The sequence below is a fragment of the Lycium barbarum genome, chromosome 3 (genome assembly GCF_019175385.1).
Source record: "Lycium barbarum isolate Lr01 chromosome 3, ASM1917538v2, whole genome shotgun sequence".
Lineage (NCBI taxonomy): Eukaryota > Viridiplantae > Streptophyta > Magnoliopsida > Solanales > Solanaceae > Lycium > Lycium barbarum.
In genome coordinates this window covers 148,996,890-149,024,186 of record NC_083339.1, presented here as the reverse complement: position 1 = coordinate 149,024,186, position 27,297 = coordinate 148,996,890, and the positions used below count along the sequence as shown (strand labels likewise).

At 38.3% G+C, this 27,297-nt stretch overlaps 1 protein-coding gene across 4 annotated transcripts in view; it reads right to left on the bottom strand.

Moving 5' to 3' along the window:
* Positions 1 to 2,772: 2,772 nt before the first annotated feature.
* LOC132633602 (uncharacterized) overlaps positions 2,773 to 27,297 on the bottom strand; it is a 43,750-nt gene continuing 19,225 nt past the window's right edge. For 3 of the 4 annotated variants that reach the window (XM_060350133.1, XM_060350135.1, XM_060350136.1), the window contains 18 exons: positions 26,146 to 26,292; positions 25,905 to 26,053; positions 25,688 to 25,818; positions 25,456 to 25,578; positions 25,303 to 25,376; positions 15,076 to 15,663; positions 14,849 to 14,960; positions 14,588 to 14,725; positions 14,061 to 14,390; positions 11,157 to 11,427; positions 9,792 to 11,065; positions 8,506 to 8,899; positions 7,499 to 8,418; positions 7,309 to 7,374; positions 7,111 to 7,236; positions 6,452 to 6,696; positions 5,175 to 6,375; positions 2,773 to 3,165 (listed from right to left, as the gene is read on the bottom strand). In XM_060350133.1, the coding sequence (XP_060206116.1) occupies positions 3,160 to 3,165; positions 5,175 to 6,375; positions 6,452 to 6,696; positions 7,111 to 7,236; positions 7,309 to 7,374; positions 7,499 to 8,418; positions 8,506 to 8,899; positions 9,792 to 11,065; positions 11,157 to 11,427; positions 14,061 to 14,390; positions 14,588 to 14,725; positions 14,849 to 14,960; positions 15,076 to 15,663; positions 25,303 to 25,376; positions 25,456 to 25,578; positions 25,688 to 25,818; positions 25,905 to 26,053; positions 26,146 to 26,292 (6,295 nt within the window). In that variant the 3' untranslated portion in view covers positions 2,773 to 3,159. The remainder of the gene's footprint in view (positions 3,166 to 5,174; positions 6,376 to 6,451; positions 6,697 to 7,110; positions 7,237 to 7,308; positions 7,375 to 7,498; positions 8,419 to 8,505; positions 8,900 to 9,791; positions 11,066 to 11,156; positions 11,428 to 14,060; positions 14,391 to 14,587; positions 14,726 to 14,848; positions 14,961 to 15,075; positions 15,664 to 25,302; positions 25,377 to 25,455; positions 25,579 to 25,687; positions 25,819 to 25,904; positions 26,054 to 26,145; positions 26,293 to 27,297) is intronic. The other variant, XM_060350134.1, reaches the window with a different exon arrangement.

Genomic DNA, 27,297 nt, shown 5'->3' with positions numbered 1-27,297 from the left:
ATCGCCAGGCAGATTGTGATTGACCGGTTAAGTTTCGGGTCAATCGGAGGCCGTTCACCTAATTCCAAAAAATCCATGTGTTAATAGACACCAAAAACTTTGATAATCATGAATTCGCGTCTCAGACCCTGAAATGTCAAAAAAGTGACATTTGTCATAGCGAAGCAGTGATTATCTGTCACCAAGCCTTTCATGATGGACTCAAAAAGTTTCGACCCAATCGAAGCCCATCGACTGAATTTCGAAAAATGCATGTGCTACTCACTCAAGACTCCAATAATCATAAATTTGCGTTTAAGGACTCCATAAAGTCAAAAATGTAGTGTTAGTGATGACGAAGCAATGAGTATCGATCACTAGGTCGTTTGTGATGGGCCGACCAAATTTCAGACCAATCGGAGACCGTCGAACGAATTCCGAAAAATCCATGTGCTAATACACACCAAGAACTTCAATAATCATGAATTTGCATTTCAGACCCCGAAATGCCAAAGAAAAATGAGGTTTGTCATAGCGAAGCAATGCGTATCGGTCACTGGGCCGTTCATGATGGACCCGAAAAGCTTCGACTCAATCGGAGGCCATCGACTGAATTTCGGAAAAATCCATATGCAAATACACACTAAAGACTCAAAGAATCATACACTCGCGTTTCAAGAGTTTGAAATGTCAAAAAAGCGATGTTAGTCATGCGAAGCAGTGAGCATCAATCACCATGTAATTGGTGATGGACCGGCTAAGTTTCGAACCAATCGGAGATCGTCGACTGAATTTCGAAACAGGCATATGCTAATACACAACGAAAACTTTAATAATTATAAATTCGCATTTCAGAACCCCGAAACGCTGAAAAAAAGACGTTAGTCATAGCAAAGCAGTGATTATCAATCACCTGGCCGTTCATGATGGACCCGAAAAGTTTTGGCCAATCAGAGCCCATCAACCCAATTTCACACTGAAGACTCCAATATTCATGAATTCGCTTTTCAGAACCTCCAAACGTCAAAAAAACAACGTTAATCACGATGAAGCAATGAGTATCGATCACCATGCTGTTTGGGATGGACCTGCCAAGTTTAGTGCCAATCGGAGCCCGTCGGCCAAATTCCAAAAATTCATATGCTAATACACACCAAAAACTCCGATAATCATAAATTCGCATTTCAAACCCCGAAACGCCAGAAAACAACGACTATGAAGTAATGATTTTCGGTCACCGAGCCATTTCTGATGGACCTACGGAGGGCCATCAAAGGTAGACTTGAGATCACCCAGATGAGATTCTTAATTAAGAGCTAAGACACATATTTTGCTGGAAAAATAAGTTTTTGCATACTACCGAACATGATTGTTGTGACTGAAGTCATTTTTTCAATAATATATGTTTGATTACCAGAAAGTGACTTCTCCCATTTATATAGGGTAGTCACTTACCATTCAACTACCTTAAATTTTAGATATGATACCTCGTGGAGAAAAGGACAAAAATGGTCCCTTAACTATGATAGTAGGTTCAAAATAGTCCCTTAACTATGCACTTAACGGTTTTAGTCCTTTAAGTTTGTTACAAGTTAACAAAATCGGTCTCTTAACTATGAGAGTAGGTTCAAAATAGTCCCTTAACTATGCACTTAACGGTTTTGGTCCTTTAAGTTTGCCATAAGTTGACAGTTTTAGTCTCGACAAAATATTCATCGAACTCTATTTGTTAGATTTGACGAGAACTATGAAAAAAAGGGGAAAATTAGTGAGAACTCTAGATCGGTCAAATAACTCGGGACAAAATGGACGGACGTTAGTCGGTTATAGGATGGACTTCTGCGCATTTTTCCTCAAAAATAACCGATGGACTTCCGTTGGTTTTCGTAAAAAACAATAAAAAAAAAATTTAAAAAAATAGTGTCCCTCGATTTTATCCATCGGTTTCCGTCCATCATTTTTTTCGCTTGTTTTTGGTAGTGACAACTTTTTTAGTTTCTGCTATTTCTAATTTATTTCTAAAATCTAGTGTATTTTATTTAGTCGATGGATTCCCTCAGTTTTAATCGATAGAGTCCGTCGGTCTTTGTGTTTCAAGACATCATTTTCTGACATTATCAAACCGTTAAGTGCATACTTAAGAGACTATTTTTAACCAACCCTCATAGGTAAGGGACCATTTTGTCAACTTATGGCAAATTTAAAGGACCAAAACCGTTAAGTGCATAGTTAAGGGACTATTTTGAACCTACTCTCATAGTTAAGGGACCGTTTTTGTTAACTTGTAACAAACTTAAAGGACTAAAACCGTTAAGTGCATAGTTAAGGGACTATTTTGAACCTACTATCATAATTAAGGGACCATTTTTGTCCTTTTCTCATACCTCGTGACTCTCTTGAACTTGGCAACGTTATTCGGTGCACACTTAACACTAACTTGGCAGTTCAATACCGCTCACCCCTTGGATATTGACATGACAAAGAACACAAATGCACACGAAGGTGAATCCACGATTAGAAGTTCGTGGATTCCTACAGTGATCCCAAGTTAATACATAGTAATAGTTGTTGGATAGGCTGTCGTCGCCGTCTTGGCAAAAGCAATTGGGTTCCCATGAATCCGTATATCATATTCTAAGTCCGCCTCTGGCTACATTCTCCTTTAGGGGTGCATGTAGCATTTGGGGGGAGCTAGAGGTGTGGGCTTTGGGGGGGGGGGGGGGGGGGGGGGGATTTCCTATGAAATATTTTAAAAGATTCTGTATTTTGATTATTAATTCTTTAAAGTGGATCTTCTGAAAAAATAATAGACAATTCAGCCCATTATTGTACAAAAGAAATGGTAACAAGCAATCGGAGTAATTTGCAGGCATCGACCTTTTGATTCACAGATCTACATGAAATTCCATCTGCAGAGAAACAATCATAGCCAGGATGATCATTTTTGAACAATTTCCAACATCACATTTCCCATTGTTAAAGATTTCCTATGGCACACTTTACCTTGTTGCAACAAAAAGAAAAAGGAACTCCTATATCTACATTGAATGGGAACTCTGAAGAAGGAAACTATCCACGCTGCACACCTCAAAATGTGTCAACCGGCCCCTCTAAAACCAACAGACCTCTCACTCTTGACGACCTTGATGAATTTGACTGTCCTTGCATAAGAAGTTGCAGCTAGCTCTGTAAAAGAAAAACGTTTTCATCAGATGTAGAAAGCACCAAGGACACTACTGTTGCAGCATCTACCTACTATTTGAAAATTCAGACCAAGAATATACATAGCGGGTCAAAGCAAGAATGGGCAACGAAACAACCCAACTGTATCAGAAAATTGGGCCTAGGCATAGGGCATAATTGTTGAATATGGAAAAGTTAGGTTAAAGGGATGCTTTTGAATGATGAATATCCACAGAGGTAGTTTCAACAAATGCTAACATACTTGCAAAGACAGATAGTAAATTGAAGTGCATCCTCCATCTAATAGGAATAGAGTTCCCAGCTTAACTGTAAAAAAAGAAAATCCTTTTATAAAAATCGAAAGTAACACATACCTTCAGCATAACAAACAAAAAGAGGCACCACGTTGGTAAAGTTCTAGATGTTTCCAAAGGCCTTGAAATAATCATTGTGATGGAATAAGGACAAAAAGCTATTGTTGTATAGCCGTAGAGGTAGTTACAAAAAGCAAAAGATGGTAAAATCTTTGAAGAGTGTAACACAGTTAAGAGAGAAGCTAAGAAGGTTGTTACCAATGCCTCAGGTAAAACTCTAGATGACTCGTATCAAAAGTTGGGGACATGGGACAAGGAGAAAGAAACATAAAGCTCACACGAATGATAGAGAAGTTTTGCCACAGAACAGCGAGATGAGAGAGAGGTAAAGGTGCTACTATGACATACTGGACCACTCAAATCTTAAGAGGATAAGTTTAAGGAACTGCAAACATACGCGGAAGATAGACACTTTAAGCAGTGGTTGGAGCAGTATTGCTTACATCACGCTAATCAACAATTTTCCAAACGAGTAGAGAAAGAGTACATTAAATACGATATAAGAACAAAGAAGATATCCAAAGTTGAGCAAACTATAGTGTTACCAAACTTGTATAAGTCATATGATGAAACTTTCAGAAAGAGTGATAGACCACACACTTTGTAGCATTACAAGGATGATAGTGAACCAATTCAGAATTTATGCTTAGTAGAAATATAACAGGGATTTCATTTTTACTAAGATAGATAAGAATTTGTGATGTATCCACTTGATATTCATTATGTATATGTATACAAAGGATACATAGCAAGGGTGAGAACAGTAAGGAGATGCACAGGAATTTTCTGTAATAGCACAATTACATATAGCTCTGGCTTGAACCCTTATTTGTTCACGGATACGCTAACCAATGTATAGACGATAAGATCTTATACTTCAAGCTAGTTGCAGATAATACCGAGTTAATTGATTAAACCAGCTACCAACTCAAGCAAAAACTTAAACTAAGGAGAAGCATGCATGAGAATATAATTTTATGATTAGTAGAATAATAATTTTAGGAACTCCAGGTGTTTTGAAGAGAAGCACAAATTATTACAGAGGATTATAAGTTAGATTTTCCTTTGTTGTTTCATTCTTGGTGTAAACTGGAATATCCTAACGAGGCAGAAACTTATTAGAGCTCATAGAGTCTGTCTAAGTTAAGCAGAGGATCATAATTTGGGTTTTAGTTCACGTATAAAGAATTTACAGCACTCCCTTTGTGTTATTTTGTGGAACCAATCATTACCTTTTTCAAGAAAGAAAAATTCGGATTAGTAGAAGCAAGACAATATATGAAATGGGTCCAAACAGAGAAACGAATTTGACAATTTATATAGTTGGCCATCTTAGGTTGAATGACCGTTACTCTTTCAAGAATCCAGCTTAATTAGTTCCAAGTTCTAACCAAAAAAAAAATCAATATTTAACATTTTAAAATGTGAAAAGTTCAAAAAGCTCGCAATTTCTCATGTAGTTAATGATGAACATCTAAGACTATTTTCAAAATTTAACTTCACCACCTGTGGTTTCACTTTGTCAGATAGTCACATTAACCATTGATCGTGCAAAGAGGACAATAATTATGGGATAGAATGAGAAAGATGTAACTTCTGATCATCTCTCGAACTTGATCAGTGACTTAAAGACATTACCTTATTTTGCTTCGGTGGTCTAATTGGAGGGCCTCCAGCATTTGGTGAACTCGTCCTTTTAGCAGGCAAAGATCTTAGTGAAGACCTAGACTTGTTCGAAGATATTAGTGCTGAAGAAAGAAGAGCATCAACAGCATCACGTTGTTGCTTCCTCTCTGATATTATATGGTCAGGTTTTTTAACCTGATTACAAGCTCCAATCCCATCTTCCACATCCTTCTGCAGAAGAGTTGTCTTAGCAGGCTTCTTCCAACCTCTCGTATTCTGCAGTTTATCATCGCGTTCCAAAGGTTCTTGAACTTTTTCAGATGCAACAGATATAGAATGTTTATGGTTATCACTCCCTGATTTCTTTGAATTCCCCAAGTTACTCTCTAAGCTGTCACATTGTTTTCCGCGATGCCCATGTACTTTCCTCTCTTTCCTGTGCTTCTTACTGATCTTTTCGCAACTTTCACTTGATTCTGATTGATTTTCCCCGAGTAAAATATGCACACCCTTGGTATTTCTGCCATCATAATTATCGAGATCCTTTTTCAACAAAAGACTACTTTCATCTTTAGATTTTTGTTCTCCCTCAACGTTTTTTCCAGACAGATCAGCACGTACTGCAGTGTCAATTAGAGCTCCAAAGCTGGTGTCTTTTCTTTTCCTATCTGTCACATGCTTTACATTCTTCTTTTGTCTATCAGCATGCTCATATGTGGCTTCAGCCCCTTTAACATGCTTCAACTTCCTTGAATAGTTTTCTGGTTTCTCTAAAGTCAAATGTTTCTCCAGATCATATGATTTAAAAGTAGCATTATATGGTCTTTTAAGTGACATCACTAACTCTCTTTCTTTTGCATTCTTCACTAAAGCTGCCCAGTTTTGGTTCGTCCGCAATGTCCTTGCGTTACCCATGATCCACAAAGACAGCCTTGCCCTAGTCAAAGCAACATTCATCCGCCTTACATCAGCCACAAAACCAATACGGCTAGAATTAATCTGTGTTGCATTCGAGCATGCCTCAAATGCCCTCACTGTGGAGAGTATAACTATATCAACTTCTCGACCTTGAAAACCATCGACTGTATTAAACTCCATTTCAGCAGTGATAGAAGATCCAAATGCACTTGAAAATCGTGAGCGTAGTAGAGAAAGCTGACACCGATAAGGAGTTATAATACCAATTCTTCCACCAACAAACTCAGATGGGAACCTAAGCATGGCATAAGACGTAAAACTTAAAAACAACGGAAGTAGAATTTTCGAACAAAAAAACAAAAGGAATGTACCTCCTCTTGAAAAATCTTAACACTTCAACTGCAGCATCAGCCTCACACTCATTGTAGTGGGATAATGTGCCAGATTTTTTATCATGGAGCTCCTTCCCATCCACAACATCAAAGAATACATAGGGACCAAGGCCCTTAGTCCCATGAAATGATGCAACTTTGCTGGAAAACTGGTCTCCATCAACCAACTTACCATCATAAAAATGGAAAGAAGGAAAGCGGCATATCTCCGGGTGCATCCTATACTGCCATTTACGGAAAACCATTAGATGACGGATAGTTTATAGGTGCAGATAAAGCAAAAACCAAAACCCTTGTACAACAACCAGACTGGTTCCTTATTTTTGTTATTTGGTAGGCACGAAGAGAATCATGCTTGTTAATACTTTGGTGATTGACGAAAGTCCAGACACCATATCCTGTTTTTTAAAGACAAATGATGCAATGCTTAACGGTTACTACTGACCAAGTGCAAACAATTTAACCAGCAGACAGTTGATCAAGGAAACTGCAGCCTGAAATTACTGGAAGCCCTATCAGAGCAACAGTCCTTCCATCTCACATCAATTGGCTGCTGACTCATGCAGCCTATAGCCATCACAAAATCTTGGAGATATATTTTAGAACTAAAAGGTCTACAAAGTTTGAGTGAACAGTACCTGCCGTGTGAGCATGTTGACAGGATAACCAGCCCTTTGCAAGCGTTCAAACATGCTACATTGGAAAGAAAATTTGCTGGCAATGTTAGAGAGAACCGTGGCTGGAAGCTGCTTTGGATCACCCACCTTCAACACCAATATTACTCTTCAGTTAATATTCTTAGCCTACATTACAAAATATATAAATCCTAAGCTTACCATCACACATCTAGTTCCCTTTGATTTTAAGAGTTGAAGTGGTATGAGGGAAGCAGGTTCCAGAGCCTGAAAGTTGTGAAACGCAAATTATTAGGAAAGTCTGAACGGCGATCCATCCTATAAAACAGCAAGTGGAGAAAGAAAGAGAAACCAGGGAAAAAGAAAGAACAAATGAAAAAAGATTCTATACTTGAGCAGCTTCATCAATCACAACTGCGTCAAAGAGGACACCCTCGGATGAACTGCTAAATCTCTGGCCGGACACAGATGCTGCACAAACCCCATACAGATCCCCACCACAGCCACTCAGTGTAGTCACCACAATCTCAGCCTCTTTTAGTATAGCCCTCCGTAATTTTTGTCTAAGAGCTTTTGTTTCTTCATTAGCTTTCTTCTCCCGTGCCTGAGCAGCAGCGAGATCCATGTATATTGATTTCTTTTTTTCATATAATATTCTCAGCTTTGCTTCTACTTCTGCATCAGACAATTCCGTTGCATTATCTGCTTTATCAGTGTCTCCTTCCAATAAACAGTTGGAATCAGAATTTCCATCCCGTAAACTAGCTTTTTTAGCTTCATAACATTTGATAGTATCAACCAACTTCTCAAGATTAGACCGCAAGAATGTCAAAGTATCCTTGTCGGCATCATTCGTTGAATCGGTTGCATTCATTTTCTCCTCAGCTATGCGGTGATCAACAAGTGTATCAATGAAGAACGGCAATGAATTAGGATGAACTGTTTTCGCATTACCTACTCTAACGATATAAGGCTTATACATCGTCCCATCACTGCCATAAAGGCCTTCACTGGTAATCCTGGACACTAGTTCATCTACAGCAGCATTTGATTGTGCACAAATGAGTATTCTTCTTTTACTACAGTTTCCCATTGGTTTATCATTTTCTAAATCTTCGTTAAGTTGTCTAGCCAAGGCTGCGTCCTGCCATGCCCTAGCAACAGCTGCAGCTTGACAAATCCGCTGTCTTGAAGCAGTGCGAGACATTCCAGTAGACTTTGGACCTCCAATTGATGTTCCCTTGGTGTCCACTTGGGAGAAAGCAAGCAAAGAACTGACAATGGCCACGATCACTCGGGTCTTCCCGGTACCTAATTGAAGTTGTCCAACAATGAAAAGAAGTAAAATAAGTATTTTGCATAGCACAATGAATAAAAAGAGAGATAAAAATGACACACCTGGAGGACCCTGTATTAGGGATAATTGAAAATCCTTTTTAGGATCAAAAGGTCCAATAGCAGCACTGATAGCTTGCAGTTGACTGTCATTATATGCCGTTTTGAGGACTTGCTGCAAAGGTCGAGATAGTTTATTGAAACTCTCACCGTAGTGCTTACAGTGATCGTAACTGGTGGGATTCAAGATAACAGGAAGCAAAGGGATTCCCCTAATAGCCGACAATGCTTGAAATTCTCTGAGTTGAGAAGTTATGGTCATTAGACGACTAATGCACCATTTGCTTCGCTCAACAAGAAACTTTCGAGCTCGCATCAGATGAGGTCTATTTTGCAAGTACAACCTGATGAGTAGGATACTTGATCTACGCTTACAATCTTTTTCACGTTTTTCCACCTGCAAACAGTCAGGATGCTTCAATATCACCACACCAAGACATCCACATGATCACATCTAAATGTCTAATAGATGGTACATGGTTTTCAAAAAAATCAGAGCTCTGGCTGTTTGATTAAATAAACTCCAAAGTACAAGTCATCAGACAAATAACAACCAGAAGTCAATAAAGGTTGAAACAGTTGTACATATGTATAAAGCACAACACTATCATCAATTAGAAATTTGGCTGGGAAGTTATCACCTGCTAAGATATTTATCCCAAAAAAGCCTGTGCATGCTGGGCCTTGTCTCCACAGACACTTAATGATCCCTCAAACTTATTTCTTGGATAAATTATTCTTAAATGAGAATAAACAACACCCAAGGGTGTGGCCTAGAGGTCAACGAAGTGGGTTGAGAACCATGGTCTCATGTTCAAATCACATCAAAGGCACAAACACTAGGTGATTTCTTCGCATTTGTCCAAACGTTGGTGGGCAGAGTTACCCAGTACATGTGCTTGTCGATGATAGCAGGTACGCCGTGAAAAATTAATCGAGGTGTGTGCAAGCTAGCCCGGACACAATGGTTATCACAAAAATGATAGACATCAAAAAAATGAGAACAAACAAAGGTGAGTTTATACTAGAATAGTCAAACAAACAAATGAAGTAAGAGGGCGAGGGAAAGGTAGGATTTAAAAATATTAATGCACTCATTAATGAATTAATAGTGATCAACCAGTACCCACTGACGTCCTAAAGACAACATATACTAAGAGTTTATGCACTGAAAAAAAAACCAACAGAGGTCATACCAAAAGCAACCAATTTCCTCCGGAATAGATAATTTAAACATCCACCAATAACTAGTCACAACATAATAAAACTGCTCAAGAAGCACACTTCACCTTTCCCACGATGTGAATATCAGGACAAGAATTCCTCAGGGGTTGTCGTGTAAGCAAAATAAGATCATTGTCTGAGCAGCTTTTAGAACCAGCTGAATCAACATCCTCGTGAACACAGCGAATGAAGTGAAAATCATCAATTCTTTCAACTGACATTACAGAAAGACTGCCGCAAGACATCTCTTCTAGAGAAGTTATCTCCTGAAAGGAACTCTGCAGTTGTGCTTTAAACTCCTCCAATATAAGTGGACGGAAAATTTCAACATATTCATCAACAGATTGGAAACGAACAGGAACCTCCTTTAATTTACTCAAACTATCATTCTTTCCTGCACCTTCAGTTGTCAATCCAACTGTTAAAAAGTAATTGAACTCTAGAATAGGTCTATACCAATCATCAAGCCTCACAGCTTTAAATCTTTTCACTCCATCATCTAATCTCAAAGCATTAGACTTATTATCAACTGGTAAGCTGAGTTGAATGACTTTCCTTTTTGGCCCGGAGAGACTTGTTTTTAGGGAGAATGATTGTTGACGTCTAGCTGAAGTGAGAAAAGCTAACTCCCGATCACTTTTGTTTTCACATACAAGCTCTTTCAAGACTGCATCATTAGTTTTTATAACCCGTTCATCAGCTTTCCCATCATTCTCTTTCATGCTCACGCCTCCATGAGATGAGCTCCCTACAGCAGAACGAAGCTCAGAGGTGACAGAACTATTTTCTTTGGAATTCAGATTTATGCAATTTAAATGGCACTTGATATCAGTCCCCTTGCTCTTAGGCACTATAGCTTTTGATTTGGCAAGAGGCGAATCCTTTCCCGCCTGTAGAGCATATAATTCAAGTCTTTGGATATCCAGATCCAAACAAAGATCAACTGGCTGAGAAATCTTCCTGGAGTCAATTTCTTTCACAGGATCAGAATACAAAACTGTCCCAGCAATATGGCCAACAGGTTTAGGATCGAAGCTGACACCAGAATTGATATCAGCACAAGCAGACGTATCTGTTTCTGTTTCATCACCTGCATTAACTATCAAATTACTTCTTTCCTCACCAACTAATGTTTTCAAGTCTGGAATATGCATTCTTTTACCAACCCCACTAAAAGGCTTGGCTGCTTCAGCTAAAGAGTTGTCAGCAAGAACAGATTCTTCACCAGGCAAACATTTGAAATCTACACTAGTTTTTTTCAAGTCAGTGTAACTCCCATCCACAAGTGAAACAGAAAGCCGAGCAACTTGTTTGGCCAACACATTCATTGAAATATTATCTGCAATCCAGCAACACGGTAAAAGAAACTTTATCTTAAAAACTGATCATTATCATAAAGGCAAACAGACAAGAAACACACGATAACTTACCAAACAGAGTAGTAAACTCACCACATGAAATAAGTTTCTCAATATCTGCGGCTAATGAGGCAGGGACACCGCTGCATGATGCCTTAATCAGAATCAGCAATGAAATTAAAGCATCTTTCCAATATCTGACCACTACTGCAAGTGGTGAATGTCCCCAATCTATCAGATCAGAAAGACATTGTGTCACTGCATTATTAAGCACTGTAGTCGGATCTCGGCAAAGCCTTCCAAAAACAACAGGAAGGGTCTCTAATAATCTGATGCAGGTCATCTGGAATAAGAAGAAAGCATCCTTTGTTATAAAAGTTACAGAAACCCTTTGGTTGAGAATTAGCATCAAAGTTTTTGGTCTTGAATATAAGATCTCTACATCCTCAGCATTAACATTTTCCGACAAAGTGGTCAGCTATGGGCCAAATGCATGCATGGAAATTTTTCAAAAGTCTGTAGGCCACATTTTAAGCACTTCAAAATCAACAAAATCAATCATCCCTCATTTTATCTTACTTCTGGTACTAGCGAAAAATGAGATCTCATTTCATATAAATGAAGCAATATTTTGGTAGAACTCAGAGACAATTCAAATGCCAGACTACATTGAGAATAAGAACGAACAGGCACAATAGAATTTCCATACATGTGACAGAAAATTCATACTCCAGTGCTACCCACAAATAAGAAAAACAAACGAGTTCTAAACAAGTATATGAAGCTGATGACTTTGAAGGAGGAGAAGGATAAGAGCCGACCAGTGGTCTAGAAAACCATGAATTATCACTCCCAGGATACACGTGCAAATTTTGCACTTGTTATCCTTCAAAGATCTGTTGTTGATGTTTAAATAGCTTTTTTACCAATCGCATCTATAAGAACTGTAAGTCAAATAAATTTACTGATATGCACCAATATGGTGTTAGAAGTACAGTGATCTTAAACAAGAAAACTTTAGAATCCCCAGAAATTTATCAGCACAACATGGTATGTCCACTCTACACCGAAAAATTAAATGACAAAAAAAAAAATTAACATCTTGAGTTGAACTCTCCACTTCTATAAAAGCACATAAAGTTGCAAGTTTCCAAGTCTTTCTTCTTCCCGCGTCCAGCAGAATCATCTTCCAACATTCCATTATTTCAACAACAGTTCCTTGAGAACACCCATTGGAAGTTAAAGGCAGAGATGCACTAGGAGGTGATTTACTTTTTCCCCTTGGCTTTTGCACAATCAACACCAACTAACAACAATGTGACCTCTCCTTCTTAAATCACCATCAGTAAGAGTTACACCCGACATTGCACACCATGTGATAAAAGCTACTTTTTTTGCTTTTGTTTACCATATCGACTTCCTTCCTCATTTTGTCTAGTACAATTCGAGATTCTGTGATACTGTCATGAAATATGTTTAATTGCAATAGAAAGTAACTCAAGTTTCAACATATTTGGCCATTCATGCATACAAAAACTAAAAAATTATTCCAGACATGCCAAGTTCATTTCTCTTAAGGAAAAAGTCCAAATATAGCCCTGAGCTTTGCAAATTAGTCATCCATGCCCTCCGTTAATAGTTCACTTCCGAAACGACATTCCCGTTAATAGATTTTTTTTTTTTGATAAGTCCCATTAATAGATTGTATCACATATGCCCTTGTTATCTGATGGAGCTCATTTTGCTGTTACTTTTCTTCATAGTGCTTATCTATACTATTTTGCCATGGCTTCATTACTTTGTTCAATCCTTGTCTAACTTTTTTTGTCATGCTTTCTCTTGAGCCGAGGGTCTTTCGAAAACAGCCTCCTTACCTCCCAAGGTAGGAGTAAGGTTTGCGTACACTCTACCCTCCCCAGAGCCCACTTGTGGGATTATACTGGGTATGTTGTTGGAGCCCTTTAAATGCCAAGTGTCAGAATTACCCAAACCCTGCCATCTAAGCACTGTGAAGATGGAAGGAAAAGCAATTGAGCAAGAAGGGAGATATTGGGAAAGAAGGGGAAGTCAACGGGTGAAAATGAGGGGGTAAATAGATTTCTTATATAGGGAAAAGTTACTACAAAAATGGACTCTTATACTAGATAAAATATTTTGATACAAATTGCAACTAGCAGGATAATTTTTTTCTTTATAAGACGGGTCCAAGGATAAACTGATGAATATTTTATCATTTTTTTGATCAGGTAAAGTTTTTCATTAATAATAACAAGGCCAACATGGCCGTATACAAGTGGTATACCAAAAAAAAGGAGAAACCTACAAAACATGGCTCTATCCAAAAGACAGCCAATCCTCTATACAAACAGGAACTACATGGTTAGAGTCCCCCTCTTCCAACCACAAAGCCCTCGATTTTTGTCTCCAACTAGTCTCTTCAACCAAAGCCAAAGAAGCTAGCTCCCCTTTCAGAACTTCTTTTTTCTCCTTTTCCCTCTCATCCAACTCCCTTCCCACCTCTATGCTTTCTAACTCCCCCACCTCATTTATAATCTCCCTCATGTTCACCTCTACCCTCCCAAACACCTCCTTATTCCACACCCTTAAGTGAATATTTTATCATATAGTAGCTTTATACATGGGGATGGGATTGTATTTTAATTTTTCATGAGATTTTGGAGGCAAAAGGGAATGATTTTCCTTTTTTATTGGAAGTTTCCTATTTATTATGAGTATCATGGTTTTCAAACAACAGAGGCACTCTCAACCTACTCTGCACAACAAGAAGGTAACATGCACTCCTGAACCATAAAGCTGTAAATGATGCATGTAACCAGGAAAGAAAGAAATATCACTACACGCTAAGATCCATGTTTTGATGTAGGTTATCTTTTTTTGGTATACGGCTTGTATACGGGGTCTTTTTCCCCCTATTGTTAATAAAATTATTTACCTTATCAAAAAAAAGCTCCATACCTGAGATGGTTTTTGATCTATAAACACCTTCCCAGCTGACAAGCACTTCTGAACAGAGATCCAAGCCATTTCTGAGAGTAAGCAACAAAATTTCTCCCATAAAATGGAACTGACAACTGATTTATGTGCGTCCATGTGCTCAGTTTGAGTTTGCAGCACTGGCTGCTTTAAGAATCCCCCTTGAGAAGAAAATTTTGAGATACTAGAGTCCTCAGATGATTTTCTGACTAGAGGTTGGGTACATGAATTCCCTTCTTTTAGTAGTTTGCACAAAACAAAAAAGAAATGATGCAAAGTCTGATATTCCGATAGAACGCAGTCCAACTGAACCTGGAAAAGAGACAAACAGAATTATGCCAGACAAATATAACTGGAGAGTAATTCTAACAGTATCAGAAAAAAGCCAGAAGAAATGGAAATCAAAGGCAGTACAGGAGTTGAACCAAAGAAATAGAGATACACCCATAATAAATTCCAATGCTAGCTAACACTCAAAAAGAGCAATTCCCTTCATTATTAAATCTTACCAGCTTTAGACCATGCCTTAACCCTGTAAAGGTAGCTGAGAGTGAAGATTGGCTGGAGCAAAGAAACTGCAGTCCACTTGTTAGGCCACGTGTATTTGAAACTTGTTCAAGAATACACCGACCAACATGTCTAGCATTCTGCAGCAACCAGATAAGGTGGAAACAGCATTAATGCAGAAAGCAAGATTTGGTTGGATAAAATACAAAATTTGATTGACTCAGTTGTCCAATTGTATAGAACTTTTGGGATGAAACTATTACATCGTTGGGATCCACGAGCAGAAGAATCAAACTGTCACTCATCATGGGCTCCCATGTCCACTGCTTCCTTAGCTCCCCTTGCTCCATTCTGATGATGAAATGAGCAGTCGACCTGTAATAACCTCCAGAAAATAATCAAGAAAAATTGTTTATATGAGCACGAATTCTTCTGACCACTAAAAGAACCTCAGAATCAACAGCATTTAGCCATAAGATCAACTGCAAACCTCTTGAAAAGCCTAATTAAAGGTATACACTTTGTTGAGACCTTAATGGAGTTTTTAGATTCCACTCCCTCACCACCATCATTTGAACCAGATGGAACCTTCCAATTCAAAACCTGAGAGATATCTGAACCACAGGTTCTCAACCAATGACCAACTGAAGGTTCAATATCAGAGTCATTATCAGATTCTAGTAAAGAAAGGCGTGACAAAGCCCAGAAAACAGCCTTAGCAAATGATACTGGAAGAATCAAGGGATCAATTTCAACTAAAACCTCAAACCACAACATTGGGACGCACATCCAATCCCCACATAAATCTGATGTTATATCAGCTTGAGAACTAAATTCCTTCCAACAACTGACATCATTTTCTTCAAAATCACAACCAAACAAATTTCCTTGGCCCTCTTCTTCATCAAGCTGGAACGGCAAGCATCTTTCATCACTCGTAGCAAGTTGATACTTCAGAATTGAAGTTACCAGAGCTGAAGCATCAGAAACTAAAATAGTTTGAATAACATCAAAGGCAGGTTGACGGAGAGAACTGTGAAGTGACGAATCTTTCAGAGAGCACACAAGAGAAGGTCCCCTGCAGAATTAAGTAGGGCAATGAAAAGGTATGTATCAGGAGCCAAATATCCAACATTTAATTTTGGATTTATGGCTTCTTTGAGAAAGCACTCAAGAATGTATGCACATTGAAAGATGTGAATTCCAACAAAGTAATACAATGAACTGAGAAGAGAGGTCCATGAAAACACTATACTCAATTGTGCAATCTTCAAGACTATGCCTAGGTCCAACAACAACATACCTAGTGTAATCCCACAAGTGGGGTCTGGGGGGTAGGATGTATGCAGACCTTACCCCCTACCTTTGTGAGGTAGAGAGGTTGTTTTCAAACGACCCTCGGCTCAAAAAAATCGCCTAGGTCTAATGTCCAGAATGATGTAAATAAAAAATACAGTTAGTGATTAGGTGAGATTTTTCGTATTAATAGAATTCTGCAAATAAGGTAACTTACCTTAGAATAAGCAAATAACGCCTATAAAGTCACTTCCTATTGAATTTACAGTTTAAGACAAACAGTTTCTCTCTTCTCATCTCTCTCTTTAACACAGTATCGAACTTCACATGGTACCAGAATCAAAGAGATATAACATCCGCATCTAGGCCAATACACAACAACAACATACCCAGTGTAATCCCACAAATGGGGTCTGGGGAGGGTAGAGCAGTGTCATCAAAGGCGCGCTTAAGCCCTGAAGCGAGGCTTAAAACATGTTGAGCGCTTCGCCTCGCTTTATGTGCGCTTCAGTGTCGTCATCAAGGCTCTAAGACATACTTTTCCTTGCCAATTAGCCTCTCTTGGAGAGGTGACACTAGATGATTAATATTTCACTTTATCATAATATTTTTACAATTTCTATGTCCATATATTTGTTATTCATGCTAATTATTATTAATCTTGGACTAAACATATATATATTTGTATTTTTGCACCATTGTGCTTTTTTTCATTAAAGCCCACGCTTTATTTGCGCTTTGCACTTAAAGCTCCAGCTGACCTTAGAGCTTTTTGTGCTTTTCACTTTTGATAACACTGGGGTAGAGTGTGCGCAGACCTTAACTCTACCTTTGTGGGGTAGAGAGGTTGTTTCCAATAGACCTTTGGCTTAAGTAAAATAGGAACAATCATCAGGATAGCAAGAAAACTAAAGCAGAAGAGACGGCAAGTAGTGATAAAAGATTAAGAACACGAACTATGCGAATACTAAAATAAGAAATACAAGAAAATGCCAGAAATAATACTAATCCAACAAGAAAGGAAAATACTATTAATCCTATTACTAGCCTTTTACTGTAATCCTCAACCTCCACACCCTCCTATCTAGGGTCATGTCCTCGGTAAGCTGAAGACTAGCCATATCCTGCCTGTTCCAACCCTCCATTGCCAGCCTCTCACACCTCCTCACCGGAGCGTCTGTGCCTCTCCTTTGAACATGTCTGAACCATCTCGGTCTCACCTCCTGCATCTTGTCCGCCACGGAGGCCACTCCCATCTTGTCCTGAATCTCTTCATTCCTGGTCATATCTCTCCTAGTAAGCCCACACATCCATCTCAACACCCTCATTTCCGCGACTTTCATCTTTTGGACATGAGAGTTCTTGACTAGCCAACGCTCAGCCCCATACAACAGTGTCGGTCTAACCACTGCTCTGAAAACTTACCTATCTAGGCCAATATAGTCACCGGAAAAGTTCTATTTTCATTAATGATGTATGGTCACCAGAAAAGTCTTTTCAACAAGTTTGAGCAAAGGTTTATAAACTGCTTAAAGGTTTTGTGTCAATCCCGTCTCCAAATAAGCCAACAAACTACACCAGGAGCTTCGTCTCAACAAGACATACATTGACCAAAGAGTACAAAGTTCGCTACTGCACAAACCCTCCCTCGCTGTCACAATGACTGCCACTCACTGGCACACGAAATCATGGGCTAAGGGTTGTCTTAGTCATTGCCATGTGTACAACATGTTAGAATTTATGCAATCATTTCTAGGAATATTTTTTTTGAGACTTGTAACAGTTAATATATATCCACAGGTGTACTACATCAAAATATGTAGTTCCCCTCCAAAAGGTTACATTTACAGCATTGATCTCTATTTTTTTCTATTCTTACAAGATCTATCACATCAAAAATATCTTCTGTCTAACCTCAAATTTCCTGTTTACACCAAGAATTAAAAAGAGCTAGACAATTCATCTTTAACTTCTGTAAATTATTCTGCTTGTTCTCAAAACATCTCTGGTTCCTCTCTTTCCAAACAGTCCACCAGATGCATGATGGGACAATCTTCCATCTCTCCTCTTTTCTTGTTACATTCTCATCCCTGTTCCAGCACTTTAACACTCTTTCTATGCTCCCAGGCTTCACCCTCTAGGAATATTCTTGATTCTTCTTTTCAATCTCAAGTATATAGGTCATAGATCCAATTAGAATATAGTGCATTTCAACTTAAAAAGATCACTTTGGAGTAACAGGATTAGGGTAACAACTATTTCTACACTGCAAATTCACTGCACAACTGTGGTCCATATTTCTCAACATAACAGACACACAATGGACTATGCCTGAACAAAGTGCAGATTTACTTAGCTGTTGGATGAAGAGGGGAGGCAGTAAGAGTCAAAAGAAATGGTGGAGGATAATCCCACACTGCATATGGTGGACAGTTTGGAGGGAGAGGAATGATAGGTGTTTTGAAAATAGATCCGGTTCCCTTCAGAAAGTCAAATGGAATTGTATAGTATCTTTCTACTTTTGGTGTAAAGAAATAGGATTAGAAGATATAAATCAGTTTGTAGATTTATTAAAATCTCTGTAAGTATTTCTATTCCCTTTTTATGTTCCTGCTGTAACACTTTTGAAGGTCTCCAGCATGTCCTAAATGCTGATGAATACACAATTACCAATTTCAAAAAAAAAAAAAAAGGATTAGGGTAACAACTCATATATGGGAAACAATAAAATAGTGACTTTAATCAACTCAACATGTTGTTTCTATCCTGTTCTCTCTCTCTTTTTCACACAATCAATGTAACTCCTCCAATGTTTTTGCTTCACTTACAAGGTCAAATGACTCAAATTAGACTCTGCTCAAATTCATTTTTAAGGTAACATTAACAATTTTGCTCAATTAAATGACAAGAATAAATAGCACAAACTACTTTTTTGATCAAGTAAAAGATTTCATTAATAATAACAAGGCTAACTTGGCTATATACAAGAGGTATACCGAAAAGGGTGAAACTAAAGAGGAAGAAACTTAAAATTGCACAAACTACTATCATATGCATCTTTAACATCATAATGTACAATTTTGTATGAAGAGGAAATTAACAAAAAATCCTGTTTGACTTTTGAAAGGTCAGTATAGAAGACATACTTAGTGTAATCCCACAAGTGGGGTCTGGGGAGGGTAGTGTGTACGCACCAGCGTTCCGGAAAGCGAGCGCTTCACCGCTTTAAAGCGTGGCAGTGTCGCTCCAACAACCTAAAGTGAGGGAGGTGAAAGGAAGCGATTGCTTCCAGTGGTGCAGCGTAAGTCGAAGTGAAGCGTGATAAGGCGAGCGCTTTATGTAGCAGGCTTTTTAAAAGGTGGATTTTTTTTTGGAAATATTAATCGCAACTTTGAAAAATCTTATTTTGCAACTTCTAAAGCTCGGCTAGGGTTTTGCAGTTCTTCTTCTCCACTTTCAGGTAATTTCTTTCTCTTCTTTCTTCTTCTTCTTTCTTCTTCTTTTTTCATCTTCTTTCAGGCTAGAGTTCTTTTTCTTTCTGATAGGCTCGCGACTTTCTGAATTCTAGGGTTCTTTTTCTTCTTCTTCTTCTTCATTTTTTTTTTTGAGAAGGTAACATGTTTTATGTATTAAACACAAAACAGTACATGGGTTGTACTGAAACCATATTTACAAGTGAGCAAACGAGAGTAAAACTAGTTTACAGTTCTAACAGGAACCTAATGAGTCTAGGATAGATATAGTATCCTCTAGGTAGATCTGGTTAGTAGTCTCGTTATCCGTTCTTATTAGTAGTCGCATTATTGCAATATAATTTCTTGTGCTCCGATTTCTGCTATTATCTGTTATTATGTGTTATTTCCTGTGCTTTGGTTATCCTGTGTCATCTGCTCTGATTTCTGCTATTATCGGTTATTTTCTGTGCTCTGATTATCCTGTATTATCTGTGTCGCTTGCATTATTTCATTTCCATATCGCTTTAAATCTCTTATCCGAATCTCTTAACCTTATCTAACCGTATCTGACTTCTTTTTATGCTTTTATTGAGCCGGGGGTCTTTCGGAAACAACCGTCCTACCTTGGTAGGAGTCAGGTCTGCGTACACTCTACCCTCCCCAGACCCTACGATGTGGGATTTCACTAGGTTGTTGTTGTTGTTGTTGTAGGTAGATCTGGTTACACCAAAAAGAAAAACGGTTAATACAGTTAAGGTTGATCTCCTGCATTGTGCTGCTGTTGTTCTCAAAGCATCTAGAGTTCCTTTCTTTCCAAATTGCCCACCAAATGCAAGCAGGGACCCTCCTCCATCTGTTCATGCCATCTGCTCCAGCTCCAGTTGCCTCCCAACCAAAGAGAGCTTCAGTAATCTTTCCAGGCATTGTCCAGGCTATGTCTCTGAGATCAATGAAGATCTTCCATAACTAATCAGTTATCCTGCAGTGCAAAAATAGGTGACCAACTGTCTCTACTTCCTTTGCACAAAGAAAACATCTTGAGCACATATTCCAATTCCTCTTCTTTAAATTTTCATGTGTGAGCATAGCTTCCTTTGCCAGTAACCATGAGAAGCATGCAACCTTGTATGGTATCTTGGTCTTCCTAATATACTTCCAGGGCTAGTTGGTGACTTGAGGTGTTGGTTGGTTGGTTTATAATTTTATAGGTTGCATTAACACTGAAATTTCCACTGCTATGTCCCTGCCATCTCAATGTGTCATCTCCGTTTTGAGTTCCTGTGAAGTTATCCAGTTGTCTGTAGAACTCAACCATTCTATTTATCTCTCAATCCTCAGGTCTCTTCTGAGTATCAATTCCCAACCTTGAGGTGACCACATTTCAGCTATAGATCTTTGTTGGTGATAAGCTAAAGCATATATGTCAGAGAACAGATCCTTCAAAGCTCCATTTTATACTGGGCATGTTGTTGTTGTTGTTGTTGTAGATCCTTCAAAGCTCCATTCCCCAGCCAATAATCATTCCAGAAGGACGTCTTGTTACCATTTAGCACTCTGATTGAAACTCGATTCTTTACAGCTGGCCATAGTACCTTTGTGACCTTTAAAGACTAACTCCATAAGCTGAGTTTACTGGTTTAGTCATCCAGTGGTCTTCTACTTCATATTTGGCTTTGATTACCTTGCTCCATAAGCTTTGAGGGTCTTAAGAGTACCTCCATAACCACTTCAATTTGAGGGCTTTTCTTCTTCTTCTTTTTTCTACTCTCTCTCGACTTCTTCTCTGTTTTTTTTTTCCCGAAATGAGCAGTTCTGCTCTGTTTTTTGCTTGCTGAACTTTTTTTCACTAGTGTTCTGTTGTTAATGGAGTTTGCCTTGCTGTTTTTTTTTATTTTCTTAACAGTGAACAGTGAACAGTGATTAAAACTTTTGCTGCTCTATTTGCTCTTCTCTGCTGATTTTGTATATTGCTGAAGAGAAAAAAAATAGGTGAGGATAATCAGGTAGAATGGAAGCAATCCGAATGTTCCATTATGATGTTTAAGTGAACGGCAAGAACTGGAAAAATGATCATCAAGAGCTGGAAAAGGAAACTTATTTCTTGAATCTGTTGATGCAAGCGACTCGTCTACTGATTCCATCAAGATGTTCTCCTTGTTCCAGAGCACCATAGAGAAGATTGGAGCAGAGAATGTTGTTCAAGTTGTTACAGATAATGCAGCTGAAAATGTTAAAACAGGTGCTATGTTGAAGTGAGTGTTTCCGAACATATATTGGACTCCATGTGCGGCTCATTGTATAAATTTGATGTTCAAGGTGTTTTCAAGGAAAGACCCTTCACAGAAGTTTTCACTAAGGAAGTTAAGGCACATTCCTACATTGTTCAAAGGCCTTTATTGTTGAACATGATGAGGAGATTCACAAAACAAAAAAACTTGGTGAAACCTGGCCAGACTAGATTTGCTATTGCTTTCTTGACCTTGCAACGCATGCACATGCAAAAGGCCAATTTGAGAAGCTTTTTTATTTCAAATGAATGGAACAATAGTAAATTTGCAAAAGAAGGTATGGGGAAAGAAGTTGCACGCATAATGATGTTTATACTTTTTGGAATAGTGTTGTTCATGCTCTTAAAGTTGGTGGGTCGTTGATTAAAGTACTTTGTTTGGTGGATGGTGAACAAAAACCACTCATGGGCTACCTTTTTGAAGCTATGGATAGGGTTAAGGAGTCTATTCGAAAATCATTTAGTGACCCGCATAAGAGCCTGTTTGGATAGGCTCAAACAGCTTATAAGCTAAAAAAAATAAGTTGGGTAGTCTAACTTATTTTTGGCTTATAAGTTGTTTTCAGCTTATAAGTTGCTTTAGATAAGCTAAGTCAAATGGGCCCAATTATTTTTTTGAGCTTATTTTAAGCACAAAATGACTTTAAGCTGGCCAGCCAAACACTCAAAAAAGCTGAAAACAGCTTATAAGCAAATTATAAGCCAATCCAAACGGGCTCTAAGTATGCAAAAGTCTATGACTTCATTGATAAAAGGTGGGCGGATCGACTTCATTGATAAAAGGTGGGCGGATCAACTTCATCAACCTTCGCATGCCGCTGGGAATAGGTTGAACCCATTAACTTTTTATGATAACAATGAGATGCGATCACTAAATGCAAAAGTGACGAAGGGATTCTATGGGAGGGTTGCTAAGTTGGTTCCTGAGGAAGAAGAGCAAGATCAAATAGGGTTACAACCAAGTGCTTATACTAATTCTGAAAGAACCTTTGGACTTGCAATGGCTATAAGACAAAGAAAGAAGAAGTCACCAGGTGAGCCAATTCATCAATCTTTCTTAATAGTTTAACTTGTTTCTTTATACTCATTAATTCTTGAATATTTGTTCTACTTTAATAGTTGAATGGTGGAGGCTTTATGGTGGAGACACTCCAGAATTACAAGAGTTCGCCATGAAAGTTCTAGGTCTAATTTGTAGCTCATCCGGCTGTGAGAGAAACTGGAGCGTGTTTGAACATGTAAGAACTAAGAAGAAAGATTTAGTATATTGAGATAACTAATCATATCTCAATTGTCTTAACTCTTAGTAATTACTTGCCACAACTTATTTGCAGATTCATAGCAAAATGAGGAACACCCTAACCCTAAAGCGCCTCAATGACCTAGTGTTCATAAAATACGATAGAACATTGAGGCGTCATTACAATGCTCGCAATGTAATTGATCCAATTGCTTTGGACAATATTGATGATGCCAATGAATGGCTAACCAGAGTTGAGAATGCTGAAGATGAAGCATTTTTTTAGGAGATTCCGATTTCACTTTCGGTGTTGTTGCCGAGGCAATGGGAGTTGAGGAGAACCACTATGGTATAAGGGGGAATACTTCAAGCCAACATATAGGGATGGGCATAAAACACCGAAAACCGAATTACCGAACCGGCTATTTCGGTATTCGGTTCGGTTTTTTGGAATAAAAATATAAAATTCGGTATTTCAATTTTGGTATTCGGTATTTACAATTATACCGTTCGGTAATTCGGTAAATACCGAATACCGAAATAAAAGTATAAAATTCTAGGCGAGTTGTGAATCAATATTACTATAGACCTTTCCTCCTTCATGTTAGTTATTTAGCCACTGGAATAGATCTTTTAGTTTTTGTTGTTTTCTGATTCGTAAAGCAGTCGTCTAGTTTTAAACTTTTAGTGATGCTTGCCACATGCTTGTCCATCAAGAGCTTAGGTTTTGAGCAAAGTCTTTAGGCAGTCTTCATTAAATCAAAACAAGAAAGGTCTTAAGTTAGATCTACTTGGAAGTGTGTAGACATTTCTTTTGTGAGTTGATTTTAGTATTTTTATTTCTGGTATATGGTAATGTTTGCTTACTGCTGTTAAAGAGATGTTGTACTTTGACATGCTACAATTGATAGCACTGCACTTTTGCATGACATATTTTGCTTCCAAAACTATGTACGAAACATTGGATTGCTTTTTTCATGGAGCATTGGACAGTTCATTTTAAATTAGTATAGTAGATTATTGATCATTCTCTTTTGAATGGTAAATCCCGAATACCGTACCAGAATTTACCGAAACGAAGTTTGATTTACCGAACCGAACCGAACTTTTTTGGTTCGGTATTTGGTATCTATTTTTAATTACCGATTACCGAATTACCGAACCCGAAATTTAGAAATACCGAACCAAATACTGATCGCCCACCCCTACCAACATAGGAGGGGAAAAGAAGTAGCCACAAGTCATTCCCTAGTTGATGAAGTTGAAGAAGATGATGATGGAGTTGAAGAAGATGATGAGCAATATGATAATGAAAGGAATACAAGATTTTGACAATCTTTCAAAAGAATAGAATTAGATGTTGAAACATTAATAACTTTGATCTAGTTTGTCCTATGGTCTATGGAGGATATCGATTTTAGTTTTTAATTTGAACTTTTGCTTATATATATGTTCTCTATTCATTTTGGTCTTTTTTACAAAGTTGCGCTTCACCTCAATGAAACGAGCGTGAAGCAGGGCCTTATCGCCTTTTTCCGCTTCACGCTTTCCTGAACACTGGTACGCACACCTTACCCTTATCTTGGGAGGTAGAGAGGTTGTTGCTCAAGTAAAAGCATTTCAAAAGAAAAGAAAAACAACAGAGCATTATTTTAACAGTAACTACAACAAATTAATACGATAACCGATGCTGAAATCAGTTATTTTAATAACAATTTGGTTATTATAGTACTAAATCATATATTTTGGTATTAGGCGGGGACAGGACTTGGAACCTGCAACGATGGGTAGCGCTTGTCATATGAAGAAGGCGAAACTCAGCAGAGCGGGTTTTGCGGCGTAAAAGAACTCGAAGGTATGTATCCACCAACCCATTTGAGGAAAGATATTTTTGGATGGTGTTGAATATTAGTTGTAGTTAAATGGCAGAGTTGTGTTGTGGATATACAACGGATGGGTTGTAGAGATCGCCGGAGAGCTGACCAAACTGCCATACCTTTGTTGAAAACCAGAGACTCGTCAATCTCCCCATTTCCTTAGATAATGGACCCAAGATATTTAAAACTTCCTCAATTTTGGATGACCTATGTCTCAAGCCTCCCTTCCACGCCCGCCTCACGCTCTAACATCAGTGCACTTGTATTCCAAGTACTCCGTCTTGGTTATGTTCAACTTAAACCCTTTGGACTCCAGAGTTTGTCTCCAAACCTCCAGCTGGTTTAGGGTTTAAGGTTTAGGGTAATTTATGTGATTCACTTCAAAAAAGCGTACGCTGCACTTCACACTTTGAGCTTCAAGCCCCAAGGACCTTGTCGCTTTTTGTGCTTTTCTCTTTTTTACATTGTATCTTAAACAAATCCTTAAGGTAACCAATACAAAGGACAAAAATATCAGTCACTCAATCATATGAATAATTGACCTCTAGGTACATATACATACCACATATGTGCACATTCATATGGCGGAGAAGGCGGGCTCATAGTATAACCTCGGTGGACTATGAGAAGAGCTATCTGCAATATATGGAATCTCGTGATGAATAAGACTGCACATAAATATTAACACGCTTTGAGCTGATGGCAAGATAATAACCTGGCAAGCCCTTTTTCTCATGAGCAAGCTGAAGTTACTACTCGCAGTAACTTGATGCAGGAGAAAATAAAGAAGATTTCTCCGTTGCTTTTCATGTTCTCCGTCTTGTAAAGCTTCAAGAGACTGCAGGGTTTACACATGAGAGTGGAAAACGTAACTAGGACCACAGATTGATCAATTAAAAGAAGATAACCACACAGTAATAAATTACATAGCTGAGTGAAAAACATGCCTGTAGAAAAGGCTGGAAAAGATCAAAAATTTCCTTATGGCTTTTCTCATTTCGAGTGTGGAAACACTGACCCAATAGTGTGTTGCGCATCACACTTGGAGATAGTGAAGTCTTCAACCAAAGCTTATATCCTTAACAAAGTGTGATTGGAGATATATCAGGTATTAGCTGAAGGAGTAAATTCAGAATCCTAAAAAGGTATATATGGAAAACATACCAAGCATCTCAAACAATAATCTCAGACAATTAACTGCATAAGAAAACTCTGGTGAATCATCACTAATATGGTTGAGAACGACACTCAGAAAAATGGGATAGCGATCTAAAATGCCTTCTTCAAAAGTTGGAGGCTCCAAGAATCCAAGCCTTCAAGACACAGAAAATGTAATAATAAGAAAAATAAAAAAGATGAATACAATAGCTAACACACGAGGGAACAGAAGCCAACTACTTCCTACAATGCTTTGATCCCAAGCCATACAGTTACTCGATCCAACTCAACCCTAGGCCTTGGATTCGGAGTAGATGATGGCAAAATGTCTGTTGCCAAATAAGAAATGTATTTCTTCAACAAAGGCTGCAAAGCATCCAAATCTGCAGATTGCCTACAATGAAACAAAGAATAAAAAAAGACATCAGTAAGGTGTGTACATATTAGTTACTCCCACTGTTCTAGTAAGACAAAATAAAGGAAGACTTTCCTAAAGAATGGCTATTCTAACAATACTTCAGGATGCAAATCTAAGTATCCCCCGATCTATACCTGGTCCAAACTTTACTTTCGAGGTCCCTATTCGTATAGAGAATTGGATCTCTTTTGTTGAGAACTATATTTTAGTACATATTAGTTACTCCCACCGTTCTAGTAAGACAAATCTAAGTATCCCCCGATCTACACCTGGTCCACTCTTTACTTTCGAGGTCCCTATTCGTATAGAGAATTGGATCTCTTTTGTTGAGAACTATATTTCGATATAGGTTCTCTTCTTTTGGTATACAGCTTCTACACGGGGATTCCCCAATTGTTAATAAAATTATTTACCTTATCAAAAAAAAAAACCTAAGACATTAAGGCAGAAAATCAGAGCCTAATTATTTTCATAGTTTGTTGAAGTGCCAAGTGGGCTATAATGAGCTAACCTCACTTATTGTTTTCTTTTTGGGATAACTACCTTGTTTATCTCTTGAACATTGACTATTTTACAAGCTGAACCTTTTTAGATTCAATGGGAGCAGCTTCTTCTTCGGTTCTCTGGTTTTGCATGTAAGGAACTTGGGATCTGAAACAACCACTTCCTCAAGCTCCACCTGCAGAACCAAGAGGACCAGCTTGGTTTATTTAGAGAGGAGAATTCAATCAAAGTGGATGTAATATCTTTTAAAGAGTTCATTCAAGCAGGGTAATTTTTTGAAACGTTTCACCGGGCCTTTGTGTGTAACACCCCGCATCTTGGAACTAAGTTTAAGCTCATATCATTAGAGTTCTAGTGAAAACACTGAAGGTTTGAGCGTTTGCGAAAATGGTTGATAGGCTTATTTCGGGCAGCGATAACTCCTCGATCCGTTGCGAATCTGGAAGAACCTCCTTGATGAAAGTTGTAGCCCTATTG